The sequence below is a fragment of the Eublepharis macularius genome, chromosome 13, assembly GCF_028583425.1.
Source record: "Eublepharis macularius isolate TG4126 chromosome 13, MPM_Emac_v1.0, whole genome shotgun sequence".
NCBI classification, from domain to species: Eukaryota; Metazoa; Chordata; class Lepidosauria; order Squamata; family Eublepharidae; genus Eublepharis; species Eublepharis macularius.
This window is the reverse complement of record NC_072802.1, coordinates 62,986,297-63,001,466: the sequence shown is the minus strand read 5'-3', so window position 1 is coordinate 63,001,466 and position 15,170 is coordinate 62,986,297. Positions and strand designations below refer to the sequence as shown.

General features: G+C 46.8%; 1 protein-coding gene across 5 annotated transcripts in view; it reads left to right on the top strand.

The window, feature by feature from the left end:
- ULK1 (unc-51 like autophagy activating kinase 1) overlaps positions 1-15,170 on the top strand; it is a 130,726-nt gene that overhangs the window by 53,264 nt on the left and 62,292 nt on the right. For all 5 annotated transcript variants that reach the window (XM_054996231.1, XM_054996230.1, XM_054996232.1 and 2 more), the window contains one exon: positions 8,141-8,199. In XM_054996231.1, the coding sequence (XP_054852206.1) occupies positions 8,141-8,199 (59 nt within the window). The remainder of the gene's footprint in view (positions 1-8,140; positions 8,200-15,170) is intronic.

Genomic DNA, 15,170 nt, shown 5'->3' with positions numbered 1-15,170 from the left:
CACCTGGCTGGTGGTAGGAAAAGATGTGGGAATGGACCTCCCAGGTGTACTCTCTGGGCAGCATGTTAACATCACTCCCGGGGGTAACACCATCACGCCATCATGCCACCTTGGGTGCGCTCCCGCTCTTTGCAGTGGACTGATTTGGCCTCACATCTACACGATGACATCACTTCCGGGAAGTGACATGATCATGCAAGAGTGTGCAAAAAGCACAATGGGAGCAAAGAAAGGATAAGCACCAGGTCCCCCCCCTCCTGCTGGGAAGGTAAGGGGACCTGGCAATCCTCTATGTAACCTCCCCCCCCCCATGAAATGCCTGTTTAGATTATTAAAACACAGGGTTGGCAGATCCCCCGGACTTGGAACCGGGGAATGGGGGGAGGGTGTTAGGGGGTGCATCAGGCACCAGGAGACCAATCTAGTGCTGGGGCCAATTTTTCATCAAATCGGTCCTGTGCTCAACCCCTCGCTTCCGTGTTGCGCCTGGAATGATATCGTTCCCAGCGCGATGAGAAAGTGCTGCGGGGCTTCCAGCATGTTTCCCGCACCTCCCCTTCCCTGGCCAGGTGAGAGGTGGCGGGGGGGGGGGGAGAGGCTGGCAGTGGGGATCCCTCGCCCCCACCAGAGGAATGGGATCCCTACAAAACTATAATGAATAAATGTTTGTGGGAAGCGGGTTTGTGGGATTCCGGAATCGTGGCGCGATGACCTCAGAAATCATGCCAGGGAGACACCCTCGTTCTCTGAGTTTTGAGCTAGGAAAAGACGTGTGGAAATGACCCACGTTTGGTTAAACGTCCATTCGGTTCCTGCAATTCCTCTGTGTTCTTGGAAGCCATCTAGGTCATCCTTCCCACAATCCACATGTGTTTACTCCTGCGGCTATGTTATCCAAATGGGGTTCTCTACCAGGTGACTCTGCAGCTACTGGTGTCCAAAGATCACAGAGAATGCCTGTGTCCCACTGCCCGTAGAAGATTTTTTGGTCCTCTAGTGACTTCAAACAAAACAGCCAATTTTCTTAGGTTCGAGCCAGAGTTTCTGGCTATCCCAGAGTTTGCTAGCAATTTGAATACTATTTTACTTTTTGAATAGTCATCTAGTACAACGTCTCAGTAAGGTAGGCCAACGTTGTCTCCAAATTACAGATATAATTTGCTGAAAGACATTCAGTTTGTGCCTGAGGACGTTTCCTGGCTCGCTCTCTTAGCAACAAGTTCACAGCAACTTTGCGGCAATGTAAGAGGTGCCGTGTTGGATCAGATCAGCCCAGCATCCATTTAGTCCCTGGATGGCCAACAAGCCGGTCCTAGAGGCCGTGGCCTTCCCTTGACATTGCCTCCTAGTGCAACTATTCAGAAGTTGAATATCAAAGATCTCTTTAGTCGTTGTGGCTAGTAACTGTTAATGAATGTATCTTCCATGAACCTCTTTTTAACCCCCTTTGAAAGTCGTTATCGCTACATTTGCTGGCAGCAAATCCCACAATTTAATTATTTGTTGAATACAGAAGTACTTCCTTTTTCTTTCTTGAATCGGTTGCCCACCACCTTCATGTGCAGTGCTTTGTGAACTTAAGAAAAGCTCCATGTAGACCAAGCCTTGACAAATTGTCTTGTTTTAGGAGCCACTCGTCACAGTTTCTTGTCATTTTTTTAAAAAGCTATAACAAAAGTGTTGTAGTGTGTAAATAAATACGGAGATAGCTCAAGATGGGTCGTCGTGTTAGTCTGTTGGTAGCAGTAGAAAAAGAGCAAGCACCTCTAAGACTAAACATTTGTGGTAGGGTATGAGCTTTCATGAGTCACAGCTCACTTCTTCAGATATAGCGAGAATGTGAGCCTATCTGTCCTTATATCTTGGAGAGTGGAGTGATTATAGAAGCCAAATGACAATGACCGGCATGATTGAATAGGGTGGGATATACAGAGGGGTAGTGGGTGTGGAGAAATCAGCACTGGTAATGAGACAGGAAGCCTAGGTCTCAATTCAACTAGAGTTATAAACGACTGATGAAAATACTAGGCCCACTATAAAACTTCTAGGCGCCCTGGCACCTGGGATTTGCCTAGCCCTGGACCGATTCCACATGGCTTACCTGAAGCCGGGACGTGGCACAACGTTGCGGATCGTGTCGGGGAAAACGCGAAAGATCGTGTTTTCTCGTGCGAGTTTTGCGCGATATCGCGCAAAACTTGCGCGAGAAAACGCGATCTTTCGCGTTTCCCCCGGCACGATCCGCAACGTTATGCCACGTCCCGGCTTCAGGTAAGCCGTGTGGAATCGGCCCTGGTGTAAACAGTGAGGAAGCAATCCCACTCAAGTATAGCTCCTTGAAATTCCTTTTATTTCAGCGGTTGAAATCTATATGAGAGAAATGTGCTTAACGTTTCAGGATTGTGCCTGCGTATTAAGATTCTTGTTTAGAACCGGTTTAATTACTGTTTTCTGCATCGGCAGGATCCGTCACTGTTGGGCCTTCTTTGTTTTGTTTTGAATTCCGTCCTTCACCGGGCTGGCCAATTTTAAAGCGCAAGGCTCCAGGTTGCTAGTCCAGACTCCATCAGTTGTGCAAATAATCTATGTTGGGAAACGGGGAAATGCCGGCTGGAGTGCTGATTAGACAAAACAGGGATCTCTTGTCTCGAAGGCACAGCAGAACAAGCTCAAGCTGCGGAGGTGGCTGTAATCAGGCCACTCAGAATTGCACGCTGAAAAAGCAAACAAAGCAGTGACCCAAAAACCGAGAGAGGAAAAGGTATGCAAAATGGCCTATCCAAACAATCTGCTGGCTTAGCATAACTCCTCGCTAAACCGGCCCTGGCTTTTTGCAGGGGTTGTATTTTAAACCAGGCAGGGAGATGAAATGGCAGGAAAGGAGCAAAAGACACACTCTGACCACTGGTCATAGATCCAGAGGAGTTAGCCGTGTTAGTCTGCAGTTGCAGAACAGTAAAGAGTCCAGTAGCTCCTTTAAACAGGGCTGGATCAATGGGGGGCAGGGGGGGTAGTCTGCCCCTGGCGCTGCCAAAGAGGGGGCACCTGGCGCAGCTGCCAGCCACAGGGAGCATGCCGGTGGCAGCGTGGGCTGCTGAGCAGCCACCCGCGCCATTTGCCTGCCCCGCAGGACAGGGAGCGTGTGGCAAGCCGGCCGCCCCCTCATTGGGGCAGGCGAATGGCATGGGCAGCCTCCCAGCCGACCGCGCTGCCGCCACTCCACTGGTGGCATGCTTTGCCCTTGCGTGATGACATCACTGAAGAGACATCATCACGCAGCATCAGGAGTGCGCACGCGCAGGGGGCCCAAACTTGGGTTGCCCTGGGCGCCAGCAACCCTAGATCCGCCCCTGCCTTTCAGACTCACCTACTTTATTGTAGTGTAAGCTTTCGAAAATCACAACGCTCTCATGCATCTGATGAAGAGTGCAGTGGTTCTTGAAAGCTTACGCTACAATAAAGTTGGTTAGTCTTAAAGGGGCTACTGGACTCTTTACTATTTTCTAACCACTGGGGCTCTCCAAGGAATCAAGGTATGGCTTCCCTAGGGCTGCATCCCACACCTCTAATAAGAACAGAGTGAGCAGCAGCCACTAAGACGTAGAGTTGCCAACCTCCCCGTCCAGCCTGGCGTTCTCATGGAATTACTAATTTTCAGACTGTAGAGGTCAGTTCACATGGAGGAAAGAGCAACTTCGGAGCACGGACTCTTATGGCAGCGGATCCCTGCTTGCAATGAGAGGTTGACTCTTGAAAGCTTATACCCTGGAAATCTTGTTGCTCTTTAAGGTGCTGCTGGATTCAGATCTTCTTCTTCTACTGAAGACCAACACAGCTACCCACCTGAAATATCCCTGCTGAGCTCTTTCAGTGGCCCCAGATCTCCTGCAATTTCCCAAGCCATTACTGGCAACGAACCTAACCTCGGGCATCTCTTGAGTGGCATTTTTGTGGCGTGCAACATGCACAAATCAAGCTTCTGAAATGTCCCAGATATGGAGCGAATAGCCCACCGATTACATCATCATACTTTGCTGAAGTCTGGGGTTTGTTGTTGAAAGACAGTCCGAGGGAATCCTAGAAAGCATTCTTCCCTGGGCCATTTCCTATTGACTTATTTGGTGAAATCAGTCCAACGGGCTGGGTGGTTCTGTTTCGCTGGGTCTTTACATTAACGGAACAGTTGTGGATCAATAGTCGAGCATCTACCTTTCATTCTGACGGTCCCAGCTTCGGTCCCTGCCATCTCCAGCTAAAAAGATGATGCGATAGGTGATTTGAAATATTTCTCCCTGGAGAATCAAGAGAGCCACTATGAGTCAGAGTAGATAATTGACCTGGATAGATCAAGGGTCTGCCTCATAATACGGCAGCTTTATGTGTTCTCCTCTAGCGGAGAAGGTTGTAAATACCGGATCCCTTCATTTCCCTCTCTCCTTTTAGCATTCAGCTTTGGCTTTTTGAGCTTTTGCCTACCCCAGGTGCCCTCTAAGCCTTCTGGGCAGAAGTCTGCTTATTCGGAATTATCGTGTTACGTTTAGGGTGTGTGTATTGGCCAGTGCCTAATAAGCGATTCTGCAGAAGCCTTGTTCAAAATATCTTGTGTCTTCAGGAAGACTCTGCTGGGATATCTGGCTGCGGCTCCTATGTGTAATGGGATATAGATGCCTTGCTCTCAGATGGTTCTTTTGCATTTGATCCCCCGCAAGCCTTCCCATATTCTCGTGGCAGGTGCACTGTACATTCTCCGGGATCGAAATACCAAGGGTGTGGTGGCATGGCCTCTCAAAAATGTTGCAGAAGTAGGCTTTTCTGGACCGTAGGTGGGAGGACTGGGTTTCAGTCCTTTTCCCCTATAATCTCTATGTAACCGTCTAGAGTATTTTCCCATCCAGATGAATGAGAACTGATGCTTATCTGTGATGCTAAGATTGGAAAATTTGTAGCATCTTTGTTCTGCAGATTTCCCCCATCCCCTTTAGAGAATGCATCTGCTAAGGCTGTGGTTTTGAATCACAGAATTGTAGGTTTGGAAGGGTCCCTCCAGGGTCATCTAGTCCATCCACTGTACAGTGTAGGGAATTCACAACTACCTCCCGCCCCCCATCACACACACACTGCCAGTGACCCCTGCTCCATGCCCAGGGGATGTAGGGTGCATGGAAGAGGGAGAGAGCGGCTTTTTAACTGCAGAGTATGCTAATAATGGGAAGCGTGTTTAAATAGTGCAAAAATTGTCCTTCCATTCAGAGTGAGGGCAAGAAGTATTGTTCTCGCTCTTATTTAATTTGGTGATGTTGTACATGTTCTGGTCTGATTGGCTAGGTGGTGCTGGTATGTCCTTGCTCTGGCTATGTGATCCCTGATTGGCTTGGATCACATGCCTTGCAAGGAAAAGAATCTCTCTTTTCCAAATAATTGATTCAAAAGCTGCTTGCCAAGACAGACGAAGGAATAGGAGCGAAACCGGACAAAACGGTGTGTAGAAAGGTTTGTGGAATCTGTTGACGAACATTTGAGCTCTTTGAAACTCCCGTATTTTGTATCAGGATCAGGAATAGTCACTGACAAAATTTTGTCTCAGCTTGAATTGTTACCACCAAAGGACATATTTCCCACTTTCCGGACATCGGTACTGGGCCTTGTTTTTTGCACAGCTTACAATGGCTCTAAATTAAAACCATGGAAGCTATGAGAGGAATTAGATTAATGGGATCTGTAATCCCTATAAACAGATTGGCCAAAGGCTGTTTGAATTGTTAATTTGATTCTCCCTGAAATAAATTGTCTTTTTCCTTAATTTGAATGTTTGTGTAAATCGTTTGATGCACAGGTCATGTGTTCCTCTGGCTTACGTGCAACTAATCACTCTGATGTGGTGGTTGCTGGTTTGCAGTTGTTCTTGCCCAAAGGCTGGTATGTAGCAGTAGGGAGAGCTTAGTGCAAACTGGAAGGCGGGCGATGGGTCGTGTGATTTTATGTACTTGCCTCTCTCTCTCTTTTATTTTGTGATTTGCTAGCTGTTGCAGTTGCATTCCCCATTTTTCCTCCAAAGACCCTAGGGAAGTATCCATGGATTTATCTCATGTTATCCTCACAATAACCCTGTGGGATAACAATAACAACAACCACAGCAATAACTGCGCTTATATACTGCTCTTCTAGACAGATTAGTGCCTCACCCAGAGCGGTGAACAAGTTAGTGTTATTATTATCCCCAATGTGGCTGGGGAGCTGGGGCCGAGAGGAGTGGCTTACCCAAGGCCACCTACTGAGTTCATGGCAGTAGTGGGATTTGAACCAGTAGAGTGCTGATTTGCAGCCTAACCACTGTGCTAGAGGAGTAGGTTAGGCTGAGAGAGACTGATGGGTAAGGGTTACCCAAGCAACTTTCATGGCTGAGAGGGGATTTGAACCTGAGTCTTCCAGTTCCTAGTCTGATACTCTAACCACTGCACGGCACTGCTTTTATTCTTCTTAGTCCTACACTCTGCACGTCACATGGGCTCAGATTGGAAGACGGGGACTATACTGTGCACTCCTGGGCTCTCTTCTTCCCCCTCTTCTGTATCTTAGTTGCAGAACCAATTCTAACAAGTGATGGTTAGCTCTAATTTCCCAACCGTGATACCAGACCATGTTTGGAACATGATTTGCAAACCGTGGCTTAGAACTTGGTGTCAACCACAGTTACATGATGTGTATGTTGTGGCAAACTCTGGTTATCTTGGTTTGGAAATGGAGAGGGAACATGTATCTGTGTGTTTTTGTGTGTGTGTGTGTGTGTGTGTGTGTGTGTGTCGGGGGTGGGGTTACAAGCTCACAGCTTCTTGCCATTTTCCAAATTGTGGTTTGGAGGTTCATCCAAATGGAGCCATTGGCTATAACAGTCTCCAGGGCTTTAATACATTCAGCTTCTGCTTCTGTCCTGTTTGGCAAAGCGGGAGGAGGTAGTGTGTAGAAATGACAGATGGCCACGGCTTTGTGCTGTTAGCTAAACATTTAAAAGAAATGGCTGTTATCGTTGTTACAAGACCGGTCGCCAGTCTGCTTCAGTAGTAGCGGCTTTTGTCTGTTTTCACATCTGTTTTGTCCTTGCTTATCTTTTGTTTGTGATGTAAGCATCTAAGGTGACGGGACCAGTGCAATGAATAAATGCACCTGTGACATTTAAAAAAAAAAGTCAGCCCATCCAAAGAGTAGGCAAGACTGACAACTGAACCAGTATTTTGTTTGCTGATAAGTGTACCCATCATTTATCTTGTGAATGTGGGAGAAAGCTAGGCTCTCTCCAAGGGACAGAAATCCACTGTGACTCCAGTGTGACTGGTTGCATTTATATGTACCCTTACTCTCTCGTCGCCTACGTGACAGGGTTGTAAAGATGAAACAATCCCAGCACTTTTTAGGAGGAAAGCTGTGATGCAAATGAAACAAATGCAGTTTAGTTGTGGCAACTAGCAGCAATAGCATGGTTGGCAATAGTGTTTCCTATAAATCAGCAGCAGGGGTATCTTGCCACTTGAACAAATTCTGGTAAAAATGTAGCCTCTTAAATCTGTTTTAAAAAAATAAAATAAATAAAAATCAAGTTTTCAGTTCTTATGAAACTGGAGAGCACTGCTGATTACCTCCAAAGCCAAGCACGGTTTCCAGCCGCCAATGTGTCTTCGATATCCTTACCAGCTCTTCTCCCCTTCCTCAGTTAGTGGAATATATACATGAGTTATGGATGGTTTTTATACTGCTCATGTCGAATGGCTTCTGGTTTTGTACTGTGGTTTTTGATTGCAAATCATCTCGAGCAGGGCTCGGTAGAGGTGGCTTAGAAATACTGTGATCCTATTAATGGACGCTGTGTAAATCCGCCTTGAGTATCAGTGAGAAAGGCGGACTAGAGACCACGTAAATAAATCGTGCAGGTCAAGCATGTTGTTCATATATATATATATATATATATATATATATATATATATATATATATATATATATATATATATATATATATGCAGAGCCAGGGATTCGCCTTCTCTTAGTGCAGGGCCGACCAGGTCTTTATGGCTAAAGCAAGGAGTCCGTAACTTTCCAGGTGGTTGTATGCACTTGCTGATGGCTTTTCTTCCCCTCCTCCTCTTCACAGGCCAGCAGTCCTCAAGACCTTCGCCTCTTCTATGAGAAAAACAAGATGCTAATGCCCAAGTAAGCATTCTTCCAACGCTGCTGTTCCCCCCTCCATCCCGCCCCCGCATGCTCCATTTGCTTGTACACCTGTCTCTTCGTGCTTTTGACTCGGCATGTTTAGAAATACTTGGCAACTGGTCCGCCTGCTCTTTAGCCAGGAATGATGGAGACCAGGAGCTGGCAAACTGTAACTCAAGTTACCCGAAGTGACCCTGTCCCGGAGCATAAAAACAGTCCCAGTGTGTTGTTTTTTAAAAAGGGGGGTGGAGGAAGGAGGGTTGAGTGACTCCAGGTGTCAAAGCTCTTGTGCCTGCCCAACCCAGCCCATCTAACGCCTGCCGTCTTCACCAACCGGTTCATGCAATCTTGAGTGTTAGGTTCTCCCCCCCCTCCCCCCCCCCCCCGTAGAAGTAGGCATATTTACACTTTTGTGTATTGCTTTACGGTCGTTTTCTGAACAGGAATCCTATACATGTTTTTTTTTAATTCATCATTTTTATTAAACAAGTTTCTCTCATTTTTCTTTCACAAAAGACCCTGAAAGCAGCTAACCACTTAATATCGGCCATGTTCCTATAAGCAGTGTGCCCTATCTCCCAATAAATGGAGTGGTAGGATATGAGCTTTCGTGAGTTGCAGCTCACTTCTTCAGATACCTGAAGAAGTATCTGAAGAAGTGAGCTATGGCTCACGAAAGCTCATACCTACCACAATTTTTGTTAGTCTTATAGATGCTGTTGGACTCTTGCTCTTTTCTACTGCTACAGACAGACTAACATGGCTACCCGTCTTGAACAAAAGGAGAGGACATTTTTGCAGCCATGTAATGATAATAACAACTTATATACCACTCTTCTAGACAGATTAGTGCCCCACTCAGAGTGATGAACAAGGTCATTGTTATTATTATCCCCACAATACAGCTATGGAGCTAGAACTGAGAGTAGCGGCTTTCCAACGGCCACCTGCAGAGCTCATGGCAATAATGGGAGTCAAACCATCAGAGTGCCGGTTCACAGCCCAACCATTTAACTGCTTTGCTACAGGAGCTCTCGTGTAGGAGCACAATAGTGTAAAATCAGGCAATCAGAAAGAACACCCCAAAGAGCGGCAGGTTTAAATTATCTGTCTGATTAGTGTGTTTTAATCTTGCCTTTCTTCAAAAGATAGATCAAGATGGGTAGCTGAGTTAGTCTGTCTGCAGCAGTAGAAAAGAGCGAGAGTCCAGTAGCACCTATAAGACTAACCAAATTTGTGGTAGGGTCTGAACTTTTGAGAGTCACAGCTATTTGAAAAAGTGAGCAGTGACTCACGAAAGCTTATACCCTACCACAAATTTGGTTAGTCTTATAGGTGCTACTGGATCCTTGCTCTTTTCTACTTTTTCCAAAGTGTTTAGGGCAGCGTGCATGGTTCTCCTTTCTCTGTTTTATCTTCACAACAACCCCTTGAGATATATTCGGCTGCGAGAGAGTCCAAGGTCACCCGGTAAGCTTCATGGCATTGTGAAGACTTCAAACCAGGTCTCCCAACTCTTTGTCTAAGGGCCAAACTACAAGTGACGAATGACACTTGAGCAGCAAGTGTATTCCTCCCTGTTCACTTGCCCTCCACTTGCTTTCCACTCAATCCACTTGCCGTTCAAGTGTCATTCGTCACTTGTAGCTTGGCCCTAACATGCTAATCAGTGCACCTCGCTAGCTTTCTGAGCAAATTAAAAGCCTATGTAAGTCTCTTCACCATCTTACAAAGAGCTTAAAAAGGTGGTACAAAGCTAGCCCTCGTGGGGAAGGCAGCCATGCAGTAAGGGGGCCACGCCAGGGGAGGCCCTGCATCGTGCAGCCACCTGCCAGGCTCCTGAGGATAGAGGGAAACGGAGGCTGGGGTTCTCCGGATGATCTCAGCCGTTGGGTAGGTTTGCGTTGGAGAAGGCAGTCCTTGAAGCACCTTCATTTCCTTTGCCGTTGTTTCCATTTCCATTGTTTAAGGCTTTGATGGTGTAAAATATGTTCCTGTTATCACCTCCAGATTGCAGGCAGGAAACTAAGGGCCAAGCTACAAGTGATGAATGACACTTGAACGGCAAGTGTATTCCTCCCTCTTCACTTGCCTTCCACTTGCTCTCCACTCGACCCACTTGCCGTTCAAGTGTCATTCGTCACTTGTAGCTTGGCCCTGAGGCAGGGGTTGCGTTCCAACATTACATCAGGCCAATTATCAGCCATGGGGTGTGTGAACCCAGCTTCCTGCTGCATTTGCACTTTGCTCCCTGCCCTTTTCCTTTCTTGCACACGGCTTAAAATTCATTCCAGTTATCCGTGACATATGAACATCTCTTAACTGAGGTTCGAATTTTTTAATTCACTTCATTTATACCCCACTGTTCTCCCCAAGAGAGACCCAAAGCAGCTTATATCGCTTTCCCGAATTTTATCCTCACAGCAACCCTGCGAGGTAGGTTTGTCCCAGTGTGTGTGACTGGCCCAAGGTCACTCAGCAAGTTTCCATGGCATAGTTGGGTCTCCCAGATCATAGAATTCCCTCCACAAGCTGGGGTTCTAGACTTAGATTAAACCGGTTAAGAATCCTGGGGATTTGGAATGGCATGGTATAACCCGATCTCGTCAGATCTCCGAAGCTGAGCAGGCTCAGTGCTTAGATGGACGACCCCCTAAGGAAGACTCTGCAGAGGAAGGCAATGGCAAACCTGCTTCCCACTTGCTTTGCTGCGGTTGTCATAAGTCTGTTGTAATTTGACAGCACATACATAAGAATCCTGGCTTGAGAGGTGGAGGAAACACCCTCAGTTATCCATGGAGCGAGTGCACCCTGAATGCATTTGTAAATCATGGGTAACTGTTTGTTTTAAAGCAAGATTCCTTCACCATGCTCCATGCAAGGAGGTAGGAGGGAGCATGGTGGCAAACCAGGTCTGTGCACATTCCAGGTTTATCATCAGCTTGATTTGGCGTCCAGGGGCAGCAGACAACGGGACAGAGGCTTGACTAAGATTGCCTTTTAATTGGACATTCAAGGGTTCGAAACAGGGAAAACTCCACGCTTGCCAATCTGTGCTGAGCCATTGAGTGACGCGGTTTCCACTTGAGCATGCTAGTGATGTTTCAATGCCATGGGATGGGGCAAGTGATTCTAAACATTACTGGGTCAGGGGAGCATTCGAGAGGGAGGGAATGGCCCACAGTTGTCCTAAGTAAGTTGGTAAAGGTCTCTGTTTTTTTAAGAAGTTACTGTTTTGCTGACACAGATGGATGCCATTCCAAGGTGGGGAAACCCTTGGCTGGGAGCTAAATGGGTTTGCTATTTTAATTACCCAACATGAAAGAGAACTCTTCGCCACCCCAAACAAAACACGTAGGCTTGCTGTTGATACTTCTGCGTGGTATGTTTTTCTTGTTTAAGTGACTAGCCCGAGGACACTGTGTTGGAGAATCTGAACATCAGAAGAGGCAGAGAACTGCCTCTTCATTAGCTCTTGTCGGGTCCCCACATGACCCCAGAAAAGTCACGGGCCCTCCAAGTTAAGCTTTGTATCGGACAGGAAGGGGCGAATATTGAACACGGCTGCTTATATTCCGTGCAGTGAGATAATTAAATTCGGGCTGTGATTGAGAGCCCATGTCCTTGCCGCTAGGATATAGGATGTGATAGGAGAGCCAGTATTGTGTAGTGGTTAGAATATTCGGCTAGGATCTGAGAGACTCGGGTGCAAATCCCTCCTCTGCCATGGAAGCTGTCTCTCAGCTTGACCTACCTTGCAGGGTAGTTGTTGTGAAAAAAATACGATGGAGAGGAGAAAGATATCAAAAGCTACTTTGGGTGCCCATGGAGAGAAAAGCAAGTGTATAAATATGGAAATAAATATAGGCTATGAAGCTTAAAGGCAATTTCAAATAGGAATGTATGTGACTAGACTTCCCATGTTGGATTATTGTATGCTTTGGACCAATGTTCATTCCATTACATGGATCTGGAGTTTTTCCGTAACAGTTTTCAATTTCTGAAGTCTCCTGTCCTTCAGGTGGCCCGAGCAAGAAAGATTGCAAAACCACACTATGTTCTCTTAGGGTTGCCAACTCCAAACTGGGGAATTCTTGGAGATTTGGGGGTGGAGCCTAGGGAGACAGGATTTGGGCAGGGGAGAGACCTCAGCAGGGTATAATGCCATAGACTCCACCCTCCATATCAGCCATTTTCTCCAAGGGAACTGAAGTCTGGAGATCAGGTATAATTCCAGGAGATCTCCAGTCCTCCCCTGGAGGTCAGCAATCCTATAAGAATGATTAGTTGCTGCCTCCCATGATCTGCTATCTTCGCAAGGCAGTCTGTCTCCATTGTCCAAAGCTCCAATAGGAGAAAGCCTTCTTTTCCAGTTTGAGTGCCCAGTGGCTCTGTGGCTGGTTGCTGTCAGAAGAAGCACAGCAGCGTGGGACTACCTGGAATTCAGTTGGGATCCATTAAGGCAATGTTTATCTTCAGAATTGCTGGCTGTGGAGTCTACAGCGGAGGCAGCTGTGCGTTAGGAGGGCATGCAGTGTCCAAAAGCGGTGCCCATAGCTTCCTCTACTAACATTCCACGTGTTGGCAACGCTGCCTCTCACATGGATCCTGGCTGGCAGATGTCCTCTTGGCTCCACCCTGTAGGCAAAGGCATTTTGTTTGTAACTGCTAGCTGTGTTCTAGGAACTGCTTAGGAGAAGCTTGCAGGGGGAAAAAGAAAACCTAATGAGATTTTTTTTTAAACGTCTCTAAATAGCAGCCGTGTGCAACAGCTCCTAGCTGGCTCTGACAAGCCAGTGTTGGGAAGTCTCCAGTTGCTTCTACTTCTGCGGGGTCTATCCCCCATGCCCGTGTTTTTAGCTGGAGGGTTCGCTGGAGAGAAAGACAAGCTGAAAATACCGCATAAATATTAACTCTTGGCAAACAGTGGCTCTTGCCTGCGTTTCCAAGTAAAATGTGAAAAGGAGGTCAATCCTTTGGGAGACAGAATCATGCCCGCCTGACTGGGGCATGTTAGTTTTAAGGGAACCAGGTCGGTATAGGGTGACTGGCGCTGTTACCTCGCCTGAGCCCGACAAGCCAAAGTGGAAAGGTCTGGCAGGCAGACAGGCAGCGTTCATGCTGTGTGTACACAGCAAATGCCAAGACGGGCTGGATTTGCCTGGGCAGAAATTTTAACTGGCTCTGTCAGCTTTGGTTTCCCTCTCTCTTCTAGTCATGTCTCAGCCATTGCTGGGTGTATTACCCAAGCAGGGAGCCCTTTCTTTTAGCAATTTTTATTTTTCTTGGACTTCCAGAGTACGGCATTTCAGAAGAAAAGGAAAGAAAAATGATGGTTGTTGTGGGTTTTCCGGGCTGTATTGCCGTGGTCTTGGCATTGTAGTTCTTGACGTTTCGCCAGCAGCTGTGGCTGGCATCTTCAGAGGTGTAGCACCAAAAGACAGAGATCTCTCAGTGTCACAGTGTGGAAAAGATGTTGGCGGGTCATTTATATCAGGATACAGTGAAGCCTCCCTCCATTAGCATTCCACACCCTGGGAAACTCTTACAGGATTACTCAGCCCAAACCCACCTTCCTGAGTAGATATAAATGACCTGCCAACATCTTTTCCACACTGTGACACTGAGAGATCTTGGACTTTTGGTGCTACACCTCTGAAGATGCCAGTCACAGTGCTGGCGAAACGTCAGGAACTACAATGCCAAGACCACGGCGATACAGCCCGGAAAACCCACAACAACCATCGTTCTCCGGCCGTGAAAGCCTTCGACAATACAAAAGAAAAATGCTCTGCATGTAGAAAACGATCTTGTCGAGAAGGAGGCCGGGCCAAACTTTTCTATATAGTGCATTCTAGTGCCATGCTAAGCAGAGTTACCCGCTTCTTCGATCCAGAGGAGTTAGCCGTGTTAGTCTGCAGTAGCAAAATAGTAATGAGTCCAGTAGCACCTTTAAGACTAACCAACTTTATTGTAGCATAAGCTGTTTGAGAGCCACAGCTCTCTTCATCAGATGCAACAAGAGTCCAGCAGCACCTTTAAGATTAACTAACTTTATTGAGGCTTAAGCTTTAGAGAACCACGGCTCTCTGTGATGCATCTGACAAAGAGAACTGTGGTTCTCGAAAGCTTATGCCTCAATAAAGTTGGTTAGTCTTAAAGGTGCTACTGGACTTTTTACTATTGGATCAGGGTAGAGAAGATACTTTTTGGTGCCTCCATCAGAAGATCTGCGTGTTATCTCCCTTACCCCAGTTAAAAGGAAGCACAGTCTACCTGGGCAGTAACCCCTTCCAATGGCTAGAAATAAGGCTTTTCCTTGCTCATAATGCTAGTCGAGTTTCTTTGTTGTGACTTGTACTTACAAGCCACTTTGCTGTGGCTTGTAATTAAAATCAAGGTCTTTAGGGGCATGTGTGCTTTTGCACCCATGTGGTCAGCGTTCATCAAGCCAAGCTCCCCAAGCCTAGAGCGGTTGTTGATTTATGGTGAGATTAACTCCTTCAAAAAACACTTCTTTTTAACCTTTGTCTCGAAACTTGTCTTTACTGAAATTAAGTTGAATTGAAAACAAAAAACTGGAGTGTCATTTGCAAAACAGTAACATGACCCACACCCACACCCCACCCCGCTACCAAATTTGACTAGTAATCTCCAAATTAGGTGGAGAAAAAAAGATCAGACCCCCTGATGCACCATCTTCCCTGCCCAACCCTCTATTATAGTTCCCGAGCAGCAGTATGCATGCATGGGTGGGGGGCGGCAGAATGAAGCAAGCAATCTCCCTCCCTTGCTTGTTAGGCTCAGCCTGGCAATCCTGTTTTAATTCAAACCATTAGGAGTTTGAGAATTGCTTGTGGAATGTCAGCTGTGCCCACCTCCTGGCCTGCAACACTCAATAGCTCTCAGCACCATCCGTCAGATACAGATACCACTTCAACTTCTCGGAGGGCTGCCTCTGGCTAGACTGA